This window comes from Photinus pyralis, unplaced genomic scaffold, assembly GCF_008802855.1.
Source record: "Photinus pyralis isolate 1611_PpyrPB1 unplaced genomic scaffold, Ppyr1.3 Ppyr1.4_LG4, whole genome shotgun sequence".
Classification (NCBI taxonomy): domain Eukaryota; kingdom Metazoa; phylum Arthropoda; class Insecta; order Coleoptera; family Lampyridae; genus Photinus; species Photinus pyralis.
Window position 1 is genome coordinate 41,433,383 of NW_022170511.1, and position 21,324 is coordinate 41,454,706.

At 35.3% G+C, this 21,324-nt stretch overlaps 1 protein-coding gene across 1 annotated transcript; it reads left to right on the top strand.

Annotated features, from left to right (window-relative positions):
* Positions 1–5,521: 5,521 nt before the first annotated feature.
* LOC116169144 lies at positions 5,522–9,403 on the top strand. The gene is made up of 2 exons (XM_031485171.1): positions 5,522–7,552; positions 8,801–9,403. Exons 1-2 carry the CDS (start codon positions 5,522–5,524, stop codon positions 9,401–9,403), a joined length of 2,634 nt encoding a protein of 877 aa, XP_031341031.1.
* Positions 9,404–21,324: the final 11,921 nt, after the last annotated feature.

Here is a 21,324-nt window from a genome sequence, read left to right on the forward strand (position 1 = left end):
AAAAGTAAATTAAGTACAAGTTATTCTGGAACACGAAAAACTTGAGAAAATTCAAAAATCAAAATGCGTAAGTATCTAAAAATTAGTGATAGGATAGGTAGGTACCTACTACCTATCATGCAGAAAATGAGATGAAATGCGTTTTACCTATGTTAAATCCTTTTGCTATATAAAAAAGTAGAAAACTGAAAAAGGACGCAACGGAAAACGAACGCGTTGGATTATGAAACAAGATACGATTTTCAGTACAGGGGAATTTTTGCTACTCGGCTCGTATTCGGAAACTAAACCTTTGACCCGGCTCATATTCAATAAGCACTGATGCTTCAACTCGTAGAAAACGTTTGCCAAAGGTTTGACATCACTGTCTCTTTTCGTTCTCGAATTAGATGAAGAACAGACAGACTGACAAAACCATCACATAAAGGGAGTTTTTTTTCTTTCGAAAAAGCAAGTTTTTTTCGCCATTATTATAAGTTACAAAATAAATCGGAAATTCTCAATTTTAAAATTCTGCAGTTACCTATAGACATAGCCTGATCGATACAAAAGATCAAAGAAGTGGTTTTCTTCGAGGTTTTCTTGAAACAAATTAGTGGCAAAATAAAAATTGCAAAAACAAATGTGTAATTAGTGAAATTAAAATGATTGCATTAAGCTAGCGACCCCCCTATATAAAAACCGATAAAAGATCCACTGATTTTGTTTTCATAACTAAGTGGCAAAATAAATCCTACTTGAAAACTCGAAGAAAATTAATACCTAGGTCAGTATATTTACACGAAAATTAAGAATTATTTTTCTGAAATTAAAGGTACACACCTCGGTACACAAATTCCAATTCAGAAAAAAGAAGGTAAACAGTAAACGATATGAAAATTATTAAAAAATGTAGATACATCCAGAAGTGTTTGGATAATGCAGATAAGCAGTTTTTTAGAATGAAGAACATATTACCTACATATAAAATACATACCTAGCTATATACACAAACACTCCAATTTAGGGACCATATTTAAAGGGTGAAGAATATCACTCAACAAATTAAAAAATTAAGAAAAGATTTAAAATTTACTTGATGGGCAAATACAAAAACCAAAGAAACCATTGATAGGTGAAATGTATTTAACCTCAAGTTTCTATAGACTGCAATCGGTTATATCGTGGCAGCAATCTGTTGTTGTTTTATTATGAATAATCCGTTTCTCAATGAGAGTTGTGTCTTGTGACTTACCTATCTTTGAAAACAAGTCCTTTAATGAACAGACGCAAAGATGGGTTTTGTTAATATTTTGTTTACCCCCTTTGCGCATACCAATCGTTGGGGTATAGGTACACAATATATTCCAGAAAATTTCTAAACTCTTGAAGGACGACAACACGAAATTCTAACCTGAACTCAAACAAATTTACCAAAAAATCACTATAAAGTCTAAAATCCTACCAAAAAGGAGTCCCGAATATTTCGTTTTATTTGTTTTTAATATATTCAACAAAAAACTTCATTAACGGATATAAGTGAATTTTGGAACTATATGATACATATGTTTGTACGAGTATTTGTCAATAGCAAAAGTATAAACCCTTCGTAGTGTTCCTTTTATAAGCACTCGGTCAACCCTTGTCGAGTTAAAAGATTTATTTTGGTATATTGCAAAAGCAAAAAAGACTACCATTGATAAAATGTAGATACTTGTTCTGGTTGCTTCTAAAAAGTCCTGAAGGATGTCTGTAAGCGAATTTGTTGGCGTGACTAAAAAAATTAACTAAAAATATTTTTATGTGTAAATTATAAAGTCTTTACTCGAGTTTTACCTGCGCCTTGTATCGATTCACGTCACACCCACAAGTCCCTCTTAACCCTCGGAGAAATTATCTCTTTGTACAACAAAACTACCCCTAACCAATAATACGCGCAGATATAATTCCAGATGGCGAGAGAATCCAACGGTTTATGGCGCCATTACTGAAGGGGAGTGTTTATTATATTGATCTGTTACCCCTCATTCCTACTACTGCTATAGTTTATGTTCTAATTTAAGATTATATTATATACCTACACTACAAGTGCGACTAACTTGAACAGGTATCTACTAAAGATTACAAAATTCAGTTCTTTAGTTAGTTTCTTTAGTATACCTAAATGTTGGAAATGGAGCATAATAAAAAAATGCAAGTAACTTGAATAATTATATGTATTGTACCTATAGTATAGTATAGTATAGTACACTGAAAAAAATTGCAGGAATTTTTCAATCGTTGTGCTGTAAAAATTTCAGTTTAAATTGGGGAATTAAAAATGTTTTGTAACATACATATTATGTAAAATGAAAATGCATATGAGTATTACATGACATAATACATAAAAATATGGTAAATTTACAGTGGAAATATGAAAATTCGCATAAGTGAACATTAAAATTACATTGTCGGATACGTAAAAAAAATAATTGCAATGTAAGTGTAAAAAACGTCAAACATATGTTGTAAGATTTTGTCCTGAAAATGCACATGTATAATAATAATGTCTAGATACTTAAAAACGAAGGCAGTGCCATTATTACTTTTGCTGATGCTGATTTGTAGTTTTGGCTGAGGCGCTAATGTCATTTACCTCCCTTGCGTCTATAAAGTTAGTGTGAGTTAATCTAAATTTATTATTATATTTATTACTCTAAACTTATCTGCGATTCTGAAGGTACTAAGTACGTATTTTAATTACTTATCTGTAACAATTGTAAATTTAAGGGCAGAGCGAGCCTGCAAAATATAAAGACCTTGATAGCAAACTTTGGTTCTGTTTGCACTTTTTCCAATGTTGGTGCTTCCACAAAAGAAACATAATTATAGTGTTCATGAAATTGAGTCTTTCTTTTCCTTTATTTTTAAGTATAATCGAGAGTATAATGTTTTCTTTGTATTACACAGGCTATGTTTACATTTTAATAAGAAAAATTTACAAATTCACTATTTTTGCTTTTATTCTTTTGCTTGCAAGGTGTCTAATGAGGATTCCAATGGTAACATGGTCTTGAAGACCAACGGATTTTTGGGAGTGGTTAAACAATTTCTGTTATATGTTACGTTTTTTGCATCAACTTGTAGACGAGTCATATTCCATAACACCATACGTAACATATGCTAGCCGAAATACTGTAATAAAGCATAATAGGAATAGGAAACGTACCCAAAAAAGATAAGAATTTTTTTTGTGATATCCTCTGGAAAATTTAATAGTGAATTTCCCATATTACGGGAAAATACAGTGAAGTATTGCTTTTTTCAAGTTGAAGAATGGAATATCACCTTATAAAACGTTGTTAATTTAGAAGCTCCTCGGAATATGCAATAATAAAAATTGGAACTTTCCTATATCAGTCATGAATTAATCTGTGAATAATCAAGGTAAATTACGTTACGTATTACAGCAAAATTAATTTACAAATCGTTAGGTATTTTCGCAGAACTTTACGTTGGTTATAAATAGCCAACGTAAAGTTATGGAATATTATATAAACCTTTTTTACCGTGTATAGTATATGTACCTATAGTGAGCCTTAGCGCATGTATTTTTTTTCGTATACTTCGCCATTCTTTGTAATTGTAATGGAATTTATCTGTTTAAGATTTCAACAACCCCCCACGAAAACTTGTATTTTGTACTAAAACCGGTATTGTAAGAGTAGGTACCTAAGGGGCAGGTAAACAGACCAGAAGTTTATTGCTACTGAAGGTAAGCAGTCGTGTTTGCCACAGTATCGCGTCTATACAGTCCACTACTAATAAATATAGTTTAAATTCTATATATCGTTTTATTCAACGTCAGTAAAAAATAACCAACATATTTTTGGTCCAATCGAACCGTATCGTAACCATCACGCGGAAATTAAATTCATTATTATCAAACTTCGGTATTCGTTATTTAATTATTGTGACAAGGCATTGGAAGATCACCACTCGTTCAGGAGTACACAAGCAGGTACCTGAAAACAATTACTCATCGAATTCCTACCTATTGTATGGACCGGTATGCAGCTTTCGAGGTCAAATATTTTTGGAAATCCCGTCCTGGAATGCACAAACAACAACTATAATTGCAAGTAAGTCATCCTTTAAATATTTCCATTTATCCATTTTTCCTTCGATTTTTTTGCGCAATACTGTTGTTTGTTTGTATTTATTTTATTTGCATTACCTGTTCATAATTTTCATTATGGCAACTCCGGAATTGCAGGAGGAATTAAAAACACAAAGAAAAAATCGTACAAATTTGAAATCCGCATTGACCCGTTTTCAATCATTTTTATCGGATTTTAATGGTTCATCAAATATTTTTGAATTAAAAAATCGACTAGCTAAAACAGAACCATTATTACAAGAATTTGCAAGGGTTCAAAATCTAATTGAGCGTTTGGAAAATTCGGAAGATTACGAACAATTAGAGGAATTTGAAAATAATTATTTTAGAATCACGTCGAAGGCTCAAGAAATTTTAGAGCAGCACCAAACAAATGTCTCTTCCACGACTCCAAACATTAATCAAAGCCATTTATTGCAATCACAAAGTATTATTAAATTGCCTACTATTCACCTGCCGGAATTTGACGGTAGCTATGATAAGTGGTTGAGTTTTTATGATACATTTGATGCTCTCGTAAACAAAAACGATTCGTTAAGCAGTGTTCAGCGTTTTTACTATTTAAAATCGGCCTTAAAGGGTGAAGCCGCTCATTTATTAAATTCATTAGAGGTAACGACGGCAAATTACGTAATAGCTTGGAATCTATTAAAGGAACGTTATGAAAATAAAAAATTGATAATCAGTACGCATATTAAGGGCATTTTTGAATTACCTTTAGTGGTCAAAGAATCTCATAAATCGTTACGTTCATTGATTGACAGCTTTAACAAACATTTAAGGTCATTAACAAGTTTGAACTTACCCACGAACCAGTGGGATATTTTATTAATTTACATAATCACAACCAAACTTGATAGTGCTACTAAACACGAATGGGAGAAATCCTCCGTAAACAAGGTTGAGCTACCAAGTTTGGACGATTTGTTAAAGTTTTTGGTCGAGCGGTGTCAAATATTAGAAAACATGAGTGGCGATAATTTCTCGAAACAGTTATTTTATAAAAGAGCCAATTCAGCAAGCCATTTAGCCACCGAAAAATCCAATTCACTTCGTTGCCATTATTGTAAAAAGGATCATCTCCTATTTCGTTGTCCAGATTTTTTGAAATTGACCGTGCAAAATCGATGGAATGAGATTAAAAAATTAAAATTGTGTGCTAATTGTTTCCGTCCTAATCACTTAAACAATGAATGTCATTCATCCTACTGTAAAAAATGCAATCGCAATCATAACACAATTCTCCATAATTATGGTAACGACCGTACGGAGGAAAACCAGTCAGGAAATACTGCACCTCGTACAATACCAAGTAATAGCAGAGCACCCGAACCCAGTAGCAGTAATCAACTTCAGAGCCATTTGGTCAGATCTAATCCCGAAATGACAATTAATGCCCATTCATTACGTAGCGAACCTTATGTCATATTATCAACCGCAAAAATTAACTTGCGGGGCGCAAGGGGTAACATAATTTCGTGCCGCGCGTTGCTAGATTCTGGCTCCCAGTCGAACTTTGTTACGCGAGAATTATTCGAAAGATTGGGGTTGAAGGGATCGAAAATTAATATGTGCATAGGCGGAATCGATAAATCTACGACAAATATAACAACACAAATCACGACCGAGATTAGTTCAGTACACAATGGGTTCAAGCGGGAATTAACATTTTTGGTATTACGGGACATAACGGGTAAGGTACCGATAAGTGATATCGATATAAGCAATATTGAAATTCCCAACGGTATAGATCTCGCAGATCAGGAGTTCAATGTGTCCGCCAAGATAGATGTATTATTAGGCGCGGGGGTATTTTGGAACCTTTTGTGTATAGGGCAAGTTAAATTGGAAAATCATGACGTCATTCTTCAAAAAACTCGTTTGGGTTGGGTATTTGCAGGGTCAGTAAGTCATTCAAAAACGGAAATCAACGCGTTGCATTCGATTAATCAGGACGTACAAAACCAATTGGAAAAATTTTGGAAAATTGAGGAATGCGATGCTCCACGTCAACTCACCGACGAGGAAGCATTTTGTGAGCGACATTTTACGGAAAATTATAAACGCGATTCCACCGGTAGGTTTGTAGTTCGTTTACCTATGCGGGATGAAAACTTTGATTTTAAAAATTCGTTAGATAGTGCTACACGCCGATTCTTGTCATTAGAGAAACGCTTTTCACGCGATCCCATATTCAAAGGGTCGTATCATGATTTCATTCGGGAATATGAAAACCTTGGTCATATGAGTGAAGTTAAACGTACAATGGAAAATAATGATTATCATCCTATATTTTATTTACCGCATCACGGGGTGATCAAAAATTCTAGCGCCACGACGAAATTGAGGGTGGTGTTTGATGCTTCGTGCAAGTCTTCATCGGGTTGGTCTTTAAACGAAAAATTATGCGTCGGTCCACACATTCAGGACGATTTATTTTCTATAATTACACGATTTCGTAAACATAATATTGTCTATACAGCCGATATTGAAAAAATGTACAGGCAGATCATGGTAGCCGACGACCAAAGAGATTTACAACGAATTGTTTGGCGTAGTCACGAATCCGAACCATTACGATATTACAAATTAAATACCGTCACTTACGGCACCGCTCCGGCATCTTTTTTAGCGGTGCGTTGCTTACGTCAATTAGGGCTCGATAACCTTGACACTTCACCTAAGGCAAGCGGCGCAATCATAAACGATTTTTATATGGACGACCTGCTAACCGGAACTGAAACCATAGAGGAGGCCATTGAAACAAAGGAGCACATTAACGAAATTTTGTCGGGCGCGGGGTTTAAATTAAGAAAGTGGTCTTCAAATCATACGCTATTACTTCAAGATTCAGATTCCAAACGCCAAGAAGATCATTATTGTATTTCCGACGACAAGGGCACAAAGACCTTAGGTTTGATGTGGGACAATAATAGGGACACGATTGGGTATTCTTTATCATTTGATGTCAACGAAAATAAAGTAACTAAGCGCACTATATTATCTATTGTAGCCAAAATTTTTGATCCGCTAGGGTTGCTAGGACCGATCACAGTTAAAATTAAAATTATATTGCAACGGTTATGGTCTGAACAATTAAACTGGGACGAGTCAGTGCCGTTACACATTTATACGGAATGGAAGCGAATTGTAAATAGCCTAAAAAATATAGAAAATGTCAGGTTGCCCAGACAAGTCACGATTCAAAATTATACAGAATTAGAGTTGCACGGTTTCTGTGACGCTTCCGAAGCAGCATACGCTTGCTGCGTTTACATTCGCAGCAAAGATAAGGAAGGAAACATAAAGTGTAATTTACTATGCGCGAAATCCAGAGTTGCTCCACTAAAAACAATCACGATTCCCAAGTTAGAGTTATGCGGAGCAGTTCTTTTAGCTAACCTTATGTACAAGGTTATTAATTCTTTCAAAGCAAATTTCAATAGGGTTTGTTATTGGTGTGATTCCACAATTGCGTTATCATGGATCAAATCAGAACCAACAACCTTTCAAATTTTCGTCGCAAACCGAATTAATGAAATTCACCGGCTTAGCGACCGGTCACATTGGTATCACGTAAGATCAGGTGACAATCCTGCCGACATTATATCGCGCGGACTTAGTCCAGAGATGATTTTAGAAAACAAGTTTTGGTGGGAGGGACCGCCATGGCTAGCAGACACTTCGTATACTTTGCAAAAAGTCACAAAATTAAACGAATTACCAGAGGTTAAAAAAGGTTTCAAAATTTCAGCCTTTGTAGGAGTCAACGCGAAACACGAATTCCAAATACTTGAAAAATATTCTAGCTTAATCAAGTTGCAACGAGTGGTTGCATATGTATTGCGCTTCCTACAAAATACGAGCACACACAAGGGGGAGAAATTAAGCGGCGAATTAACCAATAAAGAGATTAACAACGCAATGCGCAAATTAATTGTATTAGTGCAAGGACAATATTTTAGCCAAGCCTTGGAACAAATAAAAACATCAAAAACACTAAGCAAAACTTCAAAAATTTTAACTTTAAATCCCTTCATCGACACAAATGGCATACTTCGTGTGGGGGGAAGATTGTCAAAATCATTATTACACTCTGATCACAAGCATCCCATTATTTTACCCTCCAATTGTACATTCACTAATTTAATCATCGATTTCGAGCACAAACGAAATATGCACAGTGGAGTTGAAGGCACGTTAGCTCTTATCCGTACCAGATTCTGGCCGATTCATGGTCGTAGCACGGTAAAAAAGGTAATTCACAAATGCGTAAAATGTGCTAGGTTTAGATACATTTCGGAAACACCCTTTATGGGGGACTTACCACATGAACGGGTTCAGCCAACAAGGCCATTTTTGCACACAGCTGTTGATTACGCCGGCCCTTTCCTGATTAAAGACGGGAAAACGCGTAATCGCAAAATTGTAAAGGCGTACTTGTGCTTATTTCTATGCTTTGCTACCAAAGCTGTTCACTTGGAGGTAGCTAGCGATTTATCCACGTCAGCGTTTCTAAACGCATTTAAAAGATTCGTCGGTAGAAGAGGCATTTGTAGGTCGTTATATTCAGATAATGGCACAAACTTTGTAGGTGCAAACAGAGAATTAAAACAAGTAATCCAACTATTATCAGACAATGAATTCTCCGATTTTTTTAAGCTCAATTCGATCGAGTGGAAATTTATACCAAGTCGTTCTCCTCATTTTGGAGGTTTTTACGAAGCGGCCATTAAATCCGCAAAATCGATTATGAAACGGATCGTAGGTAATGCTCATCTAACTTTTGAACAATTGACAACAGTATTTGTGCAAATTGAATCTGTCCTCAACTCTCGTCCTATGACACCCATTTCCAGCGATCCTAACGACTTGCTTGCATTAACACCGGGGCACTTCCTAATTGGAGACGTACTCAATTGCATCCCGCAAGAACACGTAATCGACACACCGGAGAACCGATTGAACCACTACGAGAGGCTGAATCAAATGTTCCAGCAGTTCTGGAAAAGATGGACTAGTGAATACACCCATACTCTACAAGCCAGGGGCAAATGGAACAAACAGCGACCCGACATAAAAATTGGAGCGATGGTTTTGTTAAAAGGCGAGTCAACACCTCCGTTGTTGTGGCCGTTGGGCAGAGTTGTCGAGCTACATCCCGGCTCCGACAAAGTAACCAGAGTGGTGACAGTGAAAACCGGAAGTGGGCTTGTGAAAAGAGCCGTTGCAAAATTGTGCATTCTTCCCATTAATGAGGAATAGCAAACCCATATTAAGACGTGTAATTAGTTAACCCAATTAATGACAACTAGTATTTTTGTAACAATTCATCATTGTATATAGTAGTTATATTGAAATTTAAATTAGCTCTTCATTTGAATGGAATTGTTTGCATTGTAATTAAAATCAAATCATTAGTTTATCTTTAAGCTACACTATTATGTATCATTGTATATATTGTTAACGTTAAGTATAATATGTATTGTATCTTATCCTAATCGTTTGTTATTGAAAGACACATCCTTTCAATGGGGGGTGTATGTTTAAGATTTCAACAACCCCCCACGAAAACTTGTATTTTGTACTAAAACCGGTATTGTAAGAGTAGGTACCTAAGGGGCAGGTAAACAGACCAGAAGTTTATTGCTACTGAAGGTAAGCAGTCGTGTTTGCCACAGTATCGCGTCTATACAGTCCACTACTAATAAATATAGTTTAAATTCTATATATCGTTTTATTCAACGTCAGTAAAAAATAACCAACATTATCAGAAGCAGAAACCAAGAAGGGCAAAGAGTTTACAATAACCATTTGTTAAAAGGGCTGCAAAACCACGTGGAAAAATCATTTTCATGACAAAATGAAATATATGATTTAAATTTAAAACAATTATTACTTCCACAATCCGCAATAACAGATTACAATAGCCGGAAATCAAAGATAAGTAAAGGTACCTACATAATAACTCGTCTTCATATAGCAAATAAAGAGACACTAAAGATGAAAGTAATAGCGTCTGACAATAACGTCGCAATAACCAGTGTAACAGGATAAAAACCTTAAAGAATCAATTTAGCCAAATTGGTTAAGGGTCCCTATAAGGAAACGAAAAACCTCCTTATTTAAATTATTAAATAAAAAATACGTCTGCAATGAAATTTTTCGAAGGCACAAAAATCTGCTCTCCAAACCGAAAACTTCTGCAATAATTCTTGATTACACGGATGAACTCGCGGATGGAACATCTTTAAAAAAATAAGAAGTAGTATTTTTGCATAAACAAGCTTTAAACGGCGGGAAGATTTACAGAGGACGAATCTACTCTTCCTCGTTCAAGAGGGAAACCCCCCCCTTCGCCCCCTGCTCCCCTTGTCCTCCCCCTCCCCCTTCTGCCTCCTGAACAAATTTTCTCTTCATAGACGAGAATAAAATTGCTCTGCCAATAGCGGTTGGCAGTGTCTGATACGAATAAAATAATACGATATCACTTCTGCAGAGGCCGATTTAGCAGATTAAAAAATGATATATGTGTACCTATACCTTAACAACTTGTAAGGTTAGGTTATAACATTATTATATCTTATATACCTACCCTATAGGGTAATCTAGTAAACCAGCTGGAAAATTATAGTGCGCGGAAGACAGTTTGTTATTTTTTAGGTAGAACATAATTAACTTAAGGTTTTGATTGAAAAATTTTTATCGCAATACATATAGGGGTAGTTTAAGAATTGCCATCGATTGTTTAGTAAGTCACAATTTGCATTCATTGTAGCCAACCAACCAGTTTGTTTGTGAACCCCTAACCCTCCTAATACATGAATAAGGTCGTTGTCGTGCCAATTGTTGAACGAAAAAGTCTTTTCGTTTAACATTGAACACGATAGGTACGTAGTCCCGAAGTCGCCTCACATCTTTAGAAAAAATAGATTGTAGATCGGGATCAAGTGTTTCGTGACCGGCCAATCTTCTGGCGAGAGGTTTATGACTTTATGTACCTGAGTATACCCAAGGATACACTTTGAAGAATTAAGAAAACAAAATAGGACAATGGATGCAGAATCACGAGTAGGTAAATGCGCGATTATAATATTTAATTGCGTTCTCTGACATAATTACATGTATGGAACTGTCAATAATGGAATATGAAGCCATGAGACAAACAGTTAACTATACAATTAAAATTTACAAATCACAGATTACAAATTAAAAGTGTCGCTATGCTTAATTTCTAATATCACATTAAATTTGAGAATATATGTTGTCATGGGTACTCAGGTATTCATCTATAGAGTAGAAGCATTGTTTCTTTAAGTAATATTTGACATCGCATTTAAAATGTTTCAGATTTGTTATTGATTTTAAATGTTTAGGCAAGTTGTTGTACAGTTTAATGCATGTGATGAACGGACTTCTCCCCATTTGCGTAGTTCTATGTGAAGGTATAAACAAGTTGTTGGCTGATCTTGTTGGGTAATTGCAGATTTCCCCGCACCTATTAAAGTTGTGTATGTTTTTCTTAACATATGTAACACATTCCAGAATGTAAATGCAACAGAGGGTCATTATGCTATATTGTTTAAAATATGGCCTGCACGAAGACCGATGAGGTAAGTTTAACATATTTCTCAGAATGCGTTTTTGATGAATGAATATTTTTGTTACATCACGTGCGTTTCCCCAGCATACTATTCCGTACGTGAAAAGGGAATGTATACAACCATAATAAAAACAGATTAAGGTTTCAAAATGGACTATATTTTTTAGCTGAGTAATACAGTAATTTCTAGATGCCAGTCGCTTTGATAATTCACAAATGTGAGTGCTCCAAGATAAGTTTTCGTCGATATAAACACCAAGGAATTTAACTTTTTGGGTTTGTTGTAGTGACTTCTTATTCATTTTAACTAATATATTAAAATCATTTTTTATATTGGTTGGTGAAAAGAAGACCATTTCAGTTTTTTTTGAATTTAGTACCAAACCATTTCTCTCACACCAGGACTGCATCTCGTGGGTGCAGTTGCTCGCGTTCGTGCAGAGACCTTCAATTGTTTTATGGGTTATGACCGTGGATGCATCATCCGCAAAGAGTGATATAAACCATTTATTAACGTACGCGGGTAAGTCATTTACAAATATAGTGAACAAGGAGGGACCCAGGACACTACCTTGCCGAAGGTTACAGGTGCGCTCGTAGAGCAATGTATTCCATACGCGTCTCTGAGACTGACAGATTGAGTTCTGTTGGATAGATAAGATTTAAGCCAGTTCAATGCTAGTCCCCTAACTCCGTATCGGTTTAGTTTTTCTAAGAGAAGGTTGTGGTTTATTACATCAAATGCTTTGCTGAAGTCGTAAAAGACTCCACAGGCTTTTATATTTTTATCGAAACTAGTCAACACTTTTCCATATAGAGATAAAATCGCGTCTTGAGTGGAACAGCCTCTGGTGAAGCCGAATTGTCTGTTGGTCAGTAGTTTTGAGTTTTCCAAAAATGATATCAATCGAGTTTTATAAGCAATTTCAAGGATTTTTGAAAGTATTGACAGTATGGCGATTGGTCTGTAGTTGTTTAAATCCATGGGATCTCCCTTTTTATGTATGGGAGTTATAAGTGCATGCTTTAATCCTGTCGGAAACTGCCCCAACGTGAAAGACTGATTTATTAAACGACATAACGGCTTTGTGAATAGTTCAGCGTTTTGTTTTACCAGTATGTAAGGAATGTTGTCGACCCCAGAGCATTTTTTTTGGTGCAATGGATTGTATTATATTGTGAACTTCGTCGTAAGTGACTGGATAGAGAAACATAGATTTGTTGTTCCAGCTCACCGTTATATTAGATTTGGTTGTGGGGTTTGCCCTGTTGGTTAAATTTGCAACAGAATTTATAAAATGGTCATTGAAGGCATTCGCCTGCTGTTTTATATTTGTGCGTATGGAGTTGTCTAAGTTAACTGGTGCATTGTAATTGTTTTGGCGTAGGTTTGTATTTGATTTTATTAGATTCCATGTGGCTTTAGTTAAGTTTTTTGAGCTAATTAACTGATTTGCATGGAATTTCCTTTTGGCTTCATCTATATTTTGTCGATGGGCCTGCTTTAGCGTTTTATATTTGGTGTGGACGCTTGGATCGAGCGTATGCTTGTACAATGTGTATAGGTTTCTTAGCAGCTTGCCTTCTTCAATTAATTGTTTGGTGATCCATTGTTTTCTGGAGAAATTTTTTACGGTTACTGTTTTATATGGAAAAGCAATGTTTAACAAATGCTGTACGGTACTGAGAAATGTGTTGAAAGCGTGATCAATATTTAGTTCGTTGGTGACATCAGACCAAGATTCTTTACTTAATAAATATTTGAAATATTGTTTATTCTCCGATGTAAACTTACGCATACTAACCCTTGTTGCCTCTCCTGTATTTGAATGCATTCCAATAGTTATTGATTGTGCTTCATGATCAGACAACAAGTTGTTTATAGTTTTTGTATCCATCACTTGCACATTTGTGAAGATATTATCTATTAGCGATTTCGAGTCTCCCTGAATTCGTGAATGATCTGTGAAGCAATGATTCATACCATAGGAATTAAACAATTCAATGATTTCTCCCGAAGCCCCATTTGTACTAGAGAAGTTGTAGTTAAAATCACCACATGCAATGTTGATTCCCTTGAGACAATTATGTGATAGCAGTAATTGTTCCAGGGAGTCTAGGAATTGAAATTTGTTATTAGTGGAAGGAGACCTATAAATACAATGTACATTAATATTTATATTATCCGTTACGATACTCACGCTAGTGGCTTCAAATACCTTATCAGTTAAGTTAACGGATGAAAGTTCCCTTGTTTTAAAATTAATACCTAATTTAATAAATATTGCTGTCCCGCCACCGCGGTCGGAATGTCTACAGTAGTTGCTGGCGAGGTTGTAATAGTCTAGTTTTATACTGAGGGCTTCTTCTTGTTTTAACCAAGTTTCGGTTAGGCAGACAACCTCTGGTAGATCTAAATTATGCAGAAAAACATTTAAAAGGTTTATTTTATGGCGGATACTCCGGATATTTAAGTTTAACACACGAAATTGGGCGGGTGGCTTCTCCTTTAGGACCATGTTTGTGAGCGGCATGTCTCTGGTCATTTCGCTGTTTCGGTGCCCTTGCGCGGGTGAAAAAACCTTGTCACGTAAGTACCTGGAGCCCATAGTTCTGGTTTCATGACATCATTAATGTTGTGTATATCAATTGTGATCTTGAAGGACGAGTAGTTCTCAGGGTGCTTCGAGGTGAGTTGTTCACATGTAGCTTCAGGGCAGATCTTCTTCATAAACTTAATTAACTGATCGCACGTAGTGGATGGGTCCAAACGGCTAACAAATAGGAAGGCTTTTTTTGGAGCAGCTTTTATCTCCTGTATGCCACTGGAGCAGCAACCGATCATTACCGTTTTGGGTTCTTTCCTTTTGGTTTTTTTTACGACTGTTGTCCAGGGTTGCTCCTTAGCTTGAGTATCCCCTTCATTATCTGGTGCTTTCATAGGAACATCTATTTTGCGTTTGCGTAGTTCCTCGCTGGGTGTATGTTTTTGTGTGTGTACTTTAGTGCTGGCAACTTCCGTTTTGCGGTCGTCTGTTTTCTTGGTTTGTTGCAAATTTTTACGCGCGATTGCTGTATTGGTATTTAAAGATTGGCTATTTAGCTTTAGTTTTGTTTGTTTATCAACGGGATTTCCGTCATGCAACGATGTGGATGACCTATGATCGGGATCGCTATTTGCTTTCGATAGAATTTTTAAGTGTTCCAGTAGTAAATTTACCTGGGTTCTTAAGTCATTTATTATGGCATCTTTTTGTGTTATAATCTCTTTGAATGTTTCTAAACTTATAGAATTGCAGATGTCGTCAGTAGGAATTTTATCTTCAGCGTCAATGCCGGTTTTCGTCATTTCTATGTCACAACACACATATATGTCGTCGTCAGTTTCATTTACTTCACTTAACTTTGCACATCTTGTATGATATCCCGATTCACACTTTCGGCAATAAATACCGTTTACTAATCGATGTTTACACTTTTTACTTTTTATTATACATAGGTACTTCACTTGAAACTACAATTTCTCAATTAATCGATAGGGAAATACCTCGGGAAATACGTTATTCACTTATACAATGAAAATAATAAACCCTAAGGTTATAACAAAATATTCATTACTATTTTTCCATATCTTGTATTTTGATATTCTCTGCATTTACCTTATAAGTACCTAAACTTGCATATTTTTAGGTAATTTTAGAATTTTTTGCTTTAGTCTTAGAATATTTAATACATTTTTACAAATTTTCATAACGGACGCGACCATGAAACATACCACAATACATGGAAGGTAGATTTATACCTGCACTTGGTATCTATGCCCTTTAATTTTGCAATAGGATTAGGTAAAGTGCAAGAAAACAGGATGAGTCATCTATAGAAACTTACTTAATCTTGAGCACCTACTTGTTTTCGTACAGATGAAGAGATACAATTTAGGGTTTTCCTGTAAGTAATAATTGATGAATGCATCTGGTGATGCAAATAAAATTAGTCATTAAGTACTATTGTTAGCAATTCTATTCATTGATACTCCGGTAATTACCATTTAAAATCCTCCTCAATTAACAGGACCTTAACGGGATTCCACATTTAGCCAGTATAAAATATGTTTTAATTGATGATTTAATGGATCGTTTTAATTTCTTCACGCATTCTATTTGTAAAGAGGCGTTCGTGCAATAAAAACATTTCACGTAATTAGAGATTTATACGAGATATTATTACAAAAATCGAATCCGAAATCGCGCCTGCAGTGTAACCAAACGTCGTTCGCAAGAAAATTTTCTTCAGGGATAACAACAGTGACAAACTGAATAAACAAGAAAAAACATAACATGGGGTTACCGTACCTATGTCACATCTAACGTGAAACTATTGTGTAGATTTGCAATTTCGGTTGTCAAATACTAAAAGAGAAACCAGAATTTCTCGATAATCGAAGCCGAAAATTATCTATTCATCATAAATTGTTGGCGTGTGATATGAATATTTTCAAAAACCCTTATAAAACCTTTAACTTTCAAATTCAATAATTTCGAGTTCATAAATCGGGAATATTACTGTGTGCGTACGAATCTCAATCCTGACGTAAGGCATTAAAAGATTACTAATTTAAACTGCGCACAAAATTGGTACATGAAAGCTGACGAGCCACTTGCTGGTTGCTGCCACCATAACAAAGGTATCTGTTTTGTAATCATAATAGGTACCTACAATCGGAAATTTCAAATGACGCTCTTTTACCGTTCAATGCAACATTGTCATGAATGGTTCATTATTCTTGACGAAGTGGATAACACGTGCTTTTCAGAAACGAAATATAAGACGGAGCAGAGGAATACTTTAGGTTAAAGAAAGGAAACGAACGCATCAATAAAATCATTGAATAAATTATGTTTAGTAGAACATATTAACGTTCTGCATTTAAAATCGTATGCGTAGTGAATTGTTATGATCAACATTATCGAAAGATTTCGCGAGCTTCTATGACATTATCAACGGAAAGTTACAAAAAAAGTTTTAGAACTATTGACACCCAGGGCATTCGCTTCGTTTTCACTTATATCACCCACCATAATTTTATATTCATACCGCCACTTTTTTCAAAGTTATACTGGAGTGATTCTAGTTTGGTTTGGTTTACACGCAGTAAGAATAGTTTGAAGGGTTAAAAGGGAGGATTGTAACAAATTGGCGAAATTCTCAACCATTTTCAAAAGTACCTAATCTACACCAAGCAGATGCAAATTTAGAAAGTTAAGACGCCAAGAAGGGGAACCAATCTCGGATAAGCGGCATCACGAGCACATCAGCACAATATAAGATATAGCATATTATAATATAATATACTACAACCACAGATTTAAATATACTATAAATCTGTGCTACAACGTTCCATTATGTACACTTCGAATAAAAGTAAAACTAATGCCCATTTCAAAATTTGTATGTACGCTCCACTATTTTTCATTACACTGTATACACTTCCAACGATAGGCGGCTCATTTGAAAGAGAATTGAGCAAGGATCTCGTGCGGGTAGGTATTTTTTCCTGGCTCTGGCATTAATATTATTAGGAAGAAAATACACTCGTCATATTTATGTTTGCGTAATGACTTTTTAAACTTGTATATTATTTATTAGCAGACTCGTAAATTACAATGGTAAATTCCACAGACTGAAAATCATTTTTTGAACATGAAGTAGGTACCTACGTCTAGAAGATAATGAAAATTGTTGAGGCGAAGGGAGTGAATCTAATACATCTCTACAAAAACTATTAAATGTAGGTAGATTGGATTTAAAATATTTTTTCGCTCCCTTTATTTAGAAAAAAACGGTACTCCGAAAAAACTTTATAACGTTCTTGAACATTTTACAAAAAGTTTATAAAAAATCAAATTTGGACTTTCACATTGAATTGAAATTGTTGTAGCTGATATAGGTAGCCATCGGAGTGCAAAAAATAGCGATATACCTACGATACCGCAGGACTAAAGCGCATCCTATTCGTTCATCATAGGTAGGTACCTACTTACTGTCAAATATGCTATTTCTACTTACGACACACTAATTTCTGCACTTTAAAAAATTACAGGTGTTGGGTAGTAACCTCGGTAGTAACTAAGTACCTACATACCTTATAAAATTCTCGAATTAATCCCAAAAAGTTGCACAAAACCACTTCCGGAGATAAACACCTTCCATTCTGGAAGATAGTGCACTACTAAGTACTAAACTTAAAACAGAATAACCCAGTGGGAAATTATAAACGACGCCAACATGTTTTTTTACGAGGAACTGCTGCATTGTCAGAAATGGTTAATTCTTTACCAGGCAGAGCGCATAAACAAACTGAGCGACAGTGCAACACAAGGAAATTTTATCTCTGCCATAATTTATTGCTTTTACGCGCAAAAAAAAACAAACGAGCATTGTTGTTGACGAAATCCGAAGCATTTGCATTCCTCTCCACAATATTATTTTAAGCCTTCAGCAGGCTAATTGTCGTGCTTTGCAAACACTATTAAAGTTTTTAATGCTAATTTGAAAGCGCAGGGTTTCATTTTTCACTTCACAAAAGGTTTGTATTTTACGGAGTAAATTTGGGTTGTTAAGGTAGGTAATGAAAATCTGTTGCCGAGCAAATTAGACGAGAAAAACTGTCAACTAATAAAAATGCGACACCGAAAAATTTCTTATATTTCTCCGTACGAAAAACAAAATCTTGTTTTTTTATTGTCATAGGTGTCAAGTCTTTAATCAGAATTCAAATCACTGAGTGGCTGTCCCAAACACCAGTCCGAGTCAGAACTCAGAACTTCAATCTCCTACAATTAAATTTCAGACTAACAATAGTTTAGTTCTCCTATATCCAGTTTTCTTATTAAAATTGTCTGCTAAAGCTCTCTGAAAAAAAAACTTCTCAGTAGAATTTATGCAAAAAATGTTCCCTCTAGCATATTAATACACACTGCAACAAGTAAAAAGTAAAAACCCCTTTAATTTTATTGTTTTAATAATTAACATAAATACTCTGAAAAAAGTTTTAGAATCACTGAGGGGATGGCCAGAGCTGTAGTCAGAAGTTTAAATTTCCAGAATCCCTAACCAAAAATCTCCTCTGATCTCTTTGCACATTATTTTTGTAAGAATTCTAGTAAGAGCTAAAACCTCCCTTCTACTAAAAGTGTCGCTTGTGTTTTTATTATTAGGCGTCAACTAAATCATTTTAAGGAAACGTTGAGAACTTTGGTGGGCACTTCAGCACATTATACGGAATTAAAATCTGTAAGGGGCTCTAAGGAACTCTAGTCAGAACTATAAGCTTCGACGAGATAATTTCTCTTGCTCAGTGCCAAAAACAAAAATCCCTATTCTCTTGTATTTTTTATTAGGCGTCAGCTGAGTTCCTCAGAAAAACTTTTTTAAACCTTTGAAGGGCTGTCCAGCACCCTAATCAGAATTAAAATCGCCGAGAAGCTGTCTCTAGGTCTAGTCACAACTTTCAGCTTCTACAGGATATTTTGCTTTCGAATCGACATTTCTTAGATCTTTTAGTGCTATAAAAGAATATCTTCTCTTGTGTTTTTATAATTCCGTAACATTCTTTTCTTTTTGAACTTTTAAAAGGCTGTTTAGCACTTAAATCGGAATTAAATCACCGAATGGCTACACGGAGAAAAATGTACCTTACTATTAAAAGGAAGTAATCATCTTTTATTCAGAATTCCTCTTAAAAAACGACCAAACGTAATACGGAGAAATCATCAGGAAATAATATCATGATATAGTAACAGTATATCTGTGCACAGAGCTAACTACGTCACGCAATGGAAACGTCATCAAAATAACAGTAAGTACGTGCAATTCCTTCCTTAAATTACGTCTAAAGTAACAGGAAATTCAGGTGGCTTGGTATGCCTGCTTATAGGTGTATCCTGACGATTTAACATTACAAAAATGATAAATGCAAAGTAATGATCATCAGAAACTATTCGTCGTACTGCAAAATTATCAGGATGCTTATGGTGGATGTACACGTATCCTGCTTGTTGATTATTTGATCTTATACGGATACTTTTTTGGTCGGAAATACTATATTGTACTAAAGGATTCCATGCATCCCCAGGGATGTTCGGCGACGACTGGAATGCACGACGAACGGGGTACATGTGAAAATTAATGTACATTGCTAAAGGGTTGGAATGAGCATTCCAATCATTTAGCAATTATACACAGTGACTTTACTCTGCCCTGTTTTCTGAGCATTTAAGTCCCCCATCATATTTCTGGTAATGTTTAGTAAATATTAAATTAGATTCAAGCAATATCATTATTCACAATTAATTAATAATTATACCTGTTCTTTCTTACTAGGCACTTGTCCCTTCTCATACTTAGCATTTAGTATCAAGTTTAAGCTAGGCTTAGTCATTAAGTACTTATCTGAAATTTCATGAAATTCTTATTTCTTGTGTAACCTTTAGGCTTTAGTGGACCGATAATTGATTTATATCAAAAATAACTTTAGGCATCTATGGGTGCGTCGGGTAAAAGTTGTTTTATGGTATGGTTTGAATGGTATCTCCACATACAAGTACAAAAACATATTCTTCAACTGCCTATAGATAGGCGAAAGTAAAAACGTTCAACAATTTGATTTAAATCCAGAATGATTTGGGCTAACTTAATATAATTATTATCTAATACAGACAAAAAGGTAAATGAATTAATACTAAAGAACCTTAAACTTAGAGCTAGACGCGCATAACAAAAAGTGGCAAGTTATATATGGTCATGAAAACCTAACGAGATCGCAAGTCGCAAGTTAAACAATTACAATACCTACATATAACACTAAATACGTGTAGTAAGTACTATGCGATCAAAAAAGAGTTGCTGCCGAGTGACCTTTGGAGTTTTTGTTTATATGGGAAATCATATTTAATTTGAACTTCCAAAGGCCAAAGGCGACTCGACGTCAATCCTTTTTCGACCGCCCGTTACCTGGTACCCAAAACAAAAATATTAAAAACAATACGTATTTACACACTAGAAATTGAGAATAGTCTTGGGAAGCTTCGGATGGTTGGGCGCAAGGTAATTCAAAAGACTCAGATTACGGTGTCCTTTTGTCCTACTCCGGTGATTCCAGCTGATTTCACTTTTCAGTAAGGCTGCTTGGCTCTCCAGTGTCCACGCGTTTAAGTATAGCAAGTCGAACTCGCACATGAAACAGATCACAAGAATTAGTAGGTACTTGACAAAATATATTTGAAATGAATGTTATCGGTAGTTAACTTATGAGGGTTTCACGTTACAAAGTTAGGGCCAAAGTATGTATTATTATTGAAAATTATCATTTATTATTGAAAATAGGTATGGTATATCATACATTTTCGGAAAGCTCGTAAGACAAGCAATTTTGTAAAACCATGACCATCTAGGTACAACTCTCGCCGGGAAAGATTGCCGGTCACAGCACACCTTGTGTCGATTTACAATCTTTGTTTTTATTAAGATGCGAGCGACTTCTGGAATAGAAGATCGTGCTAATGTTGAACAAAAAGTCTTTTCG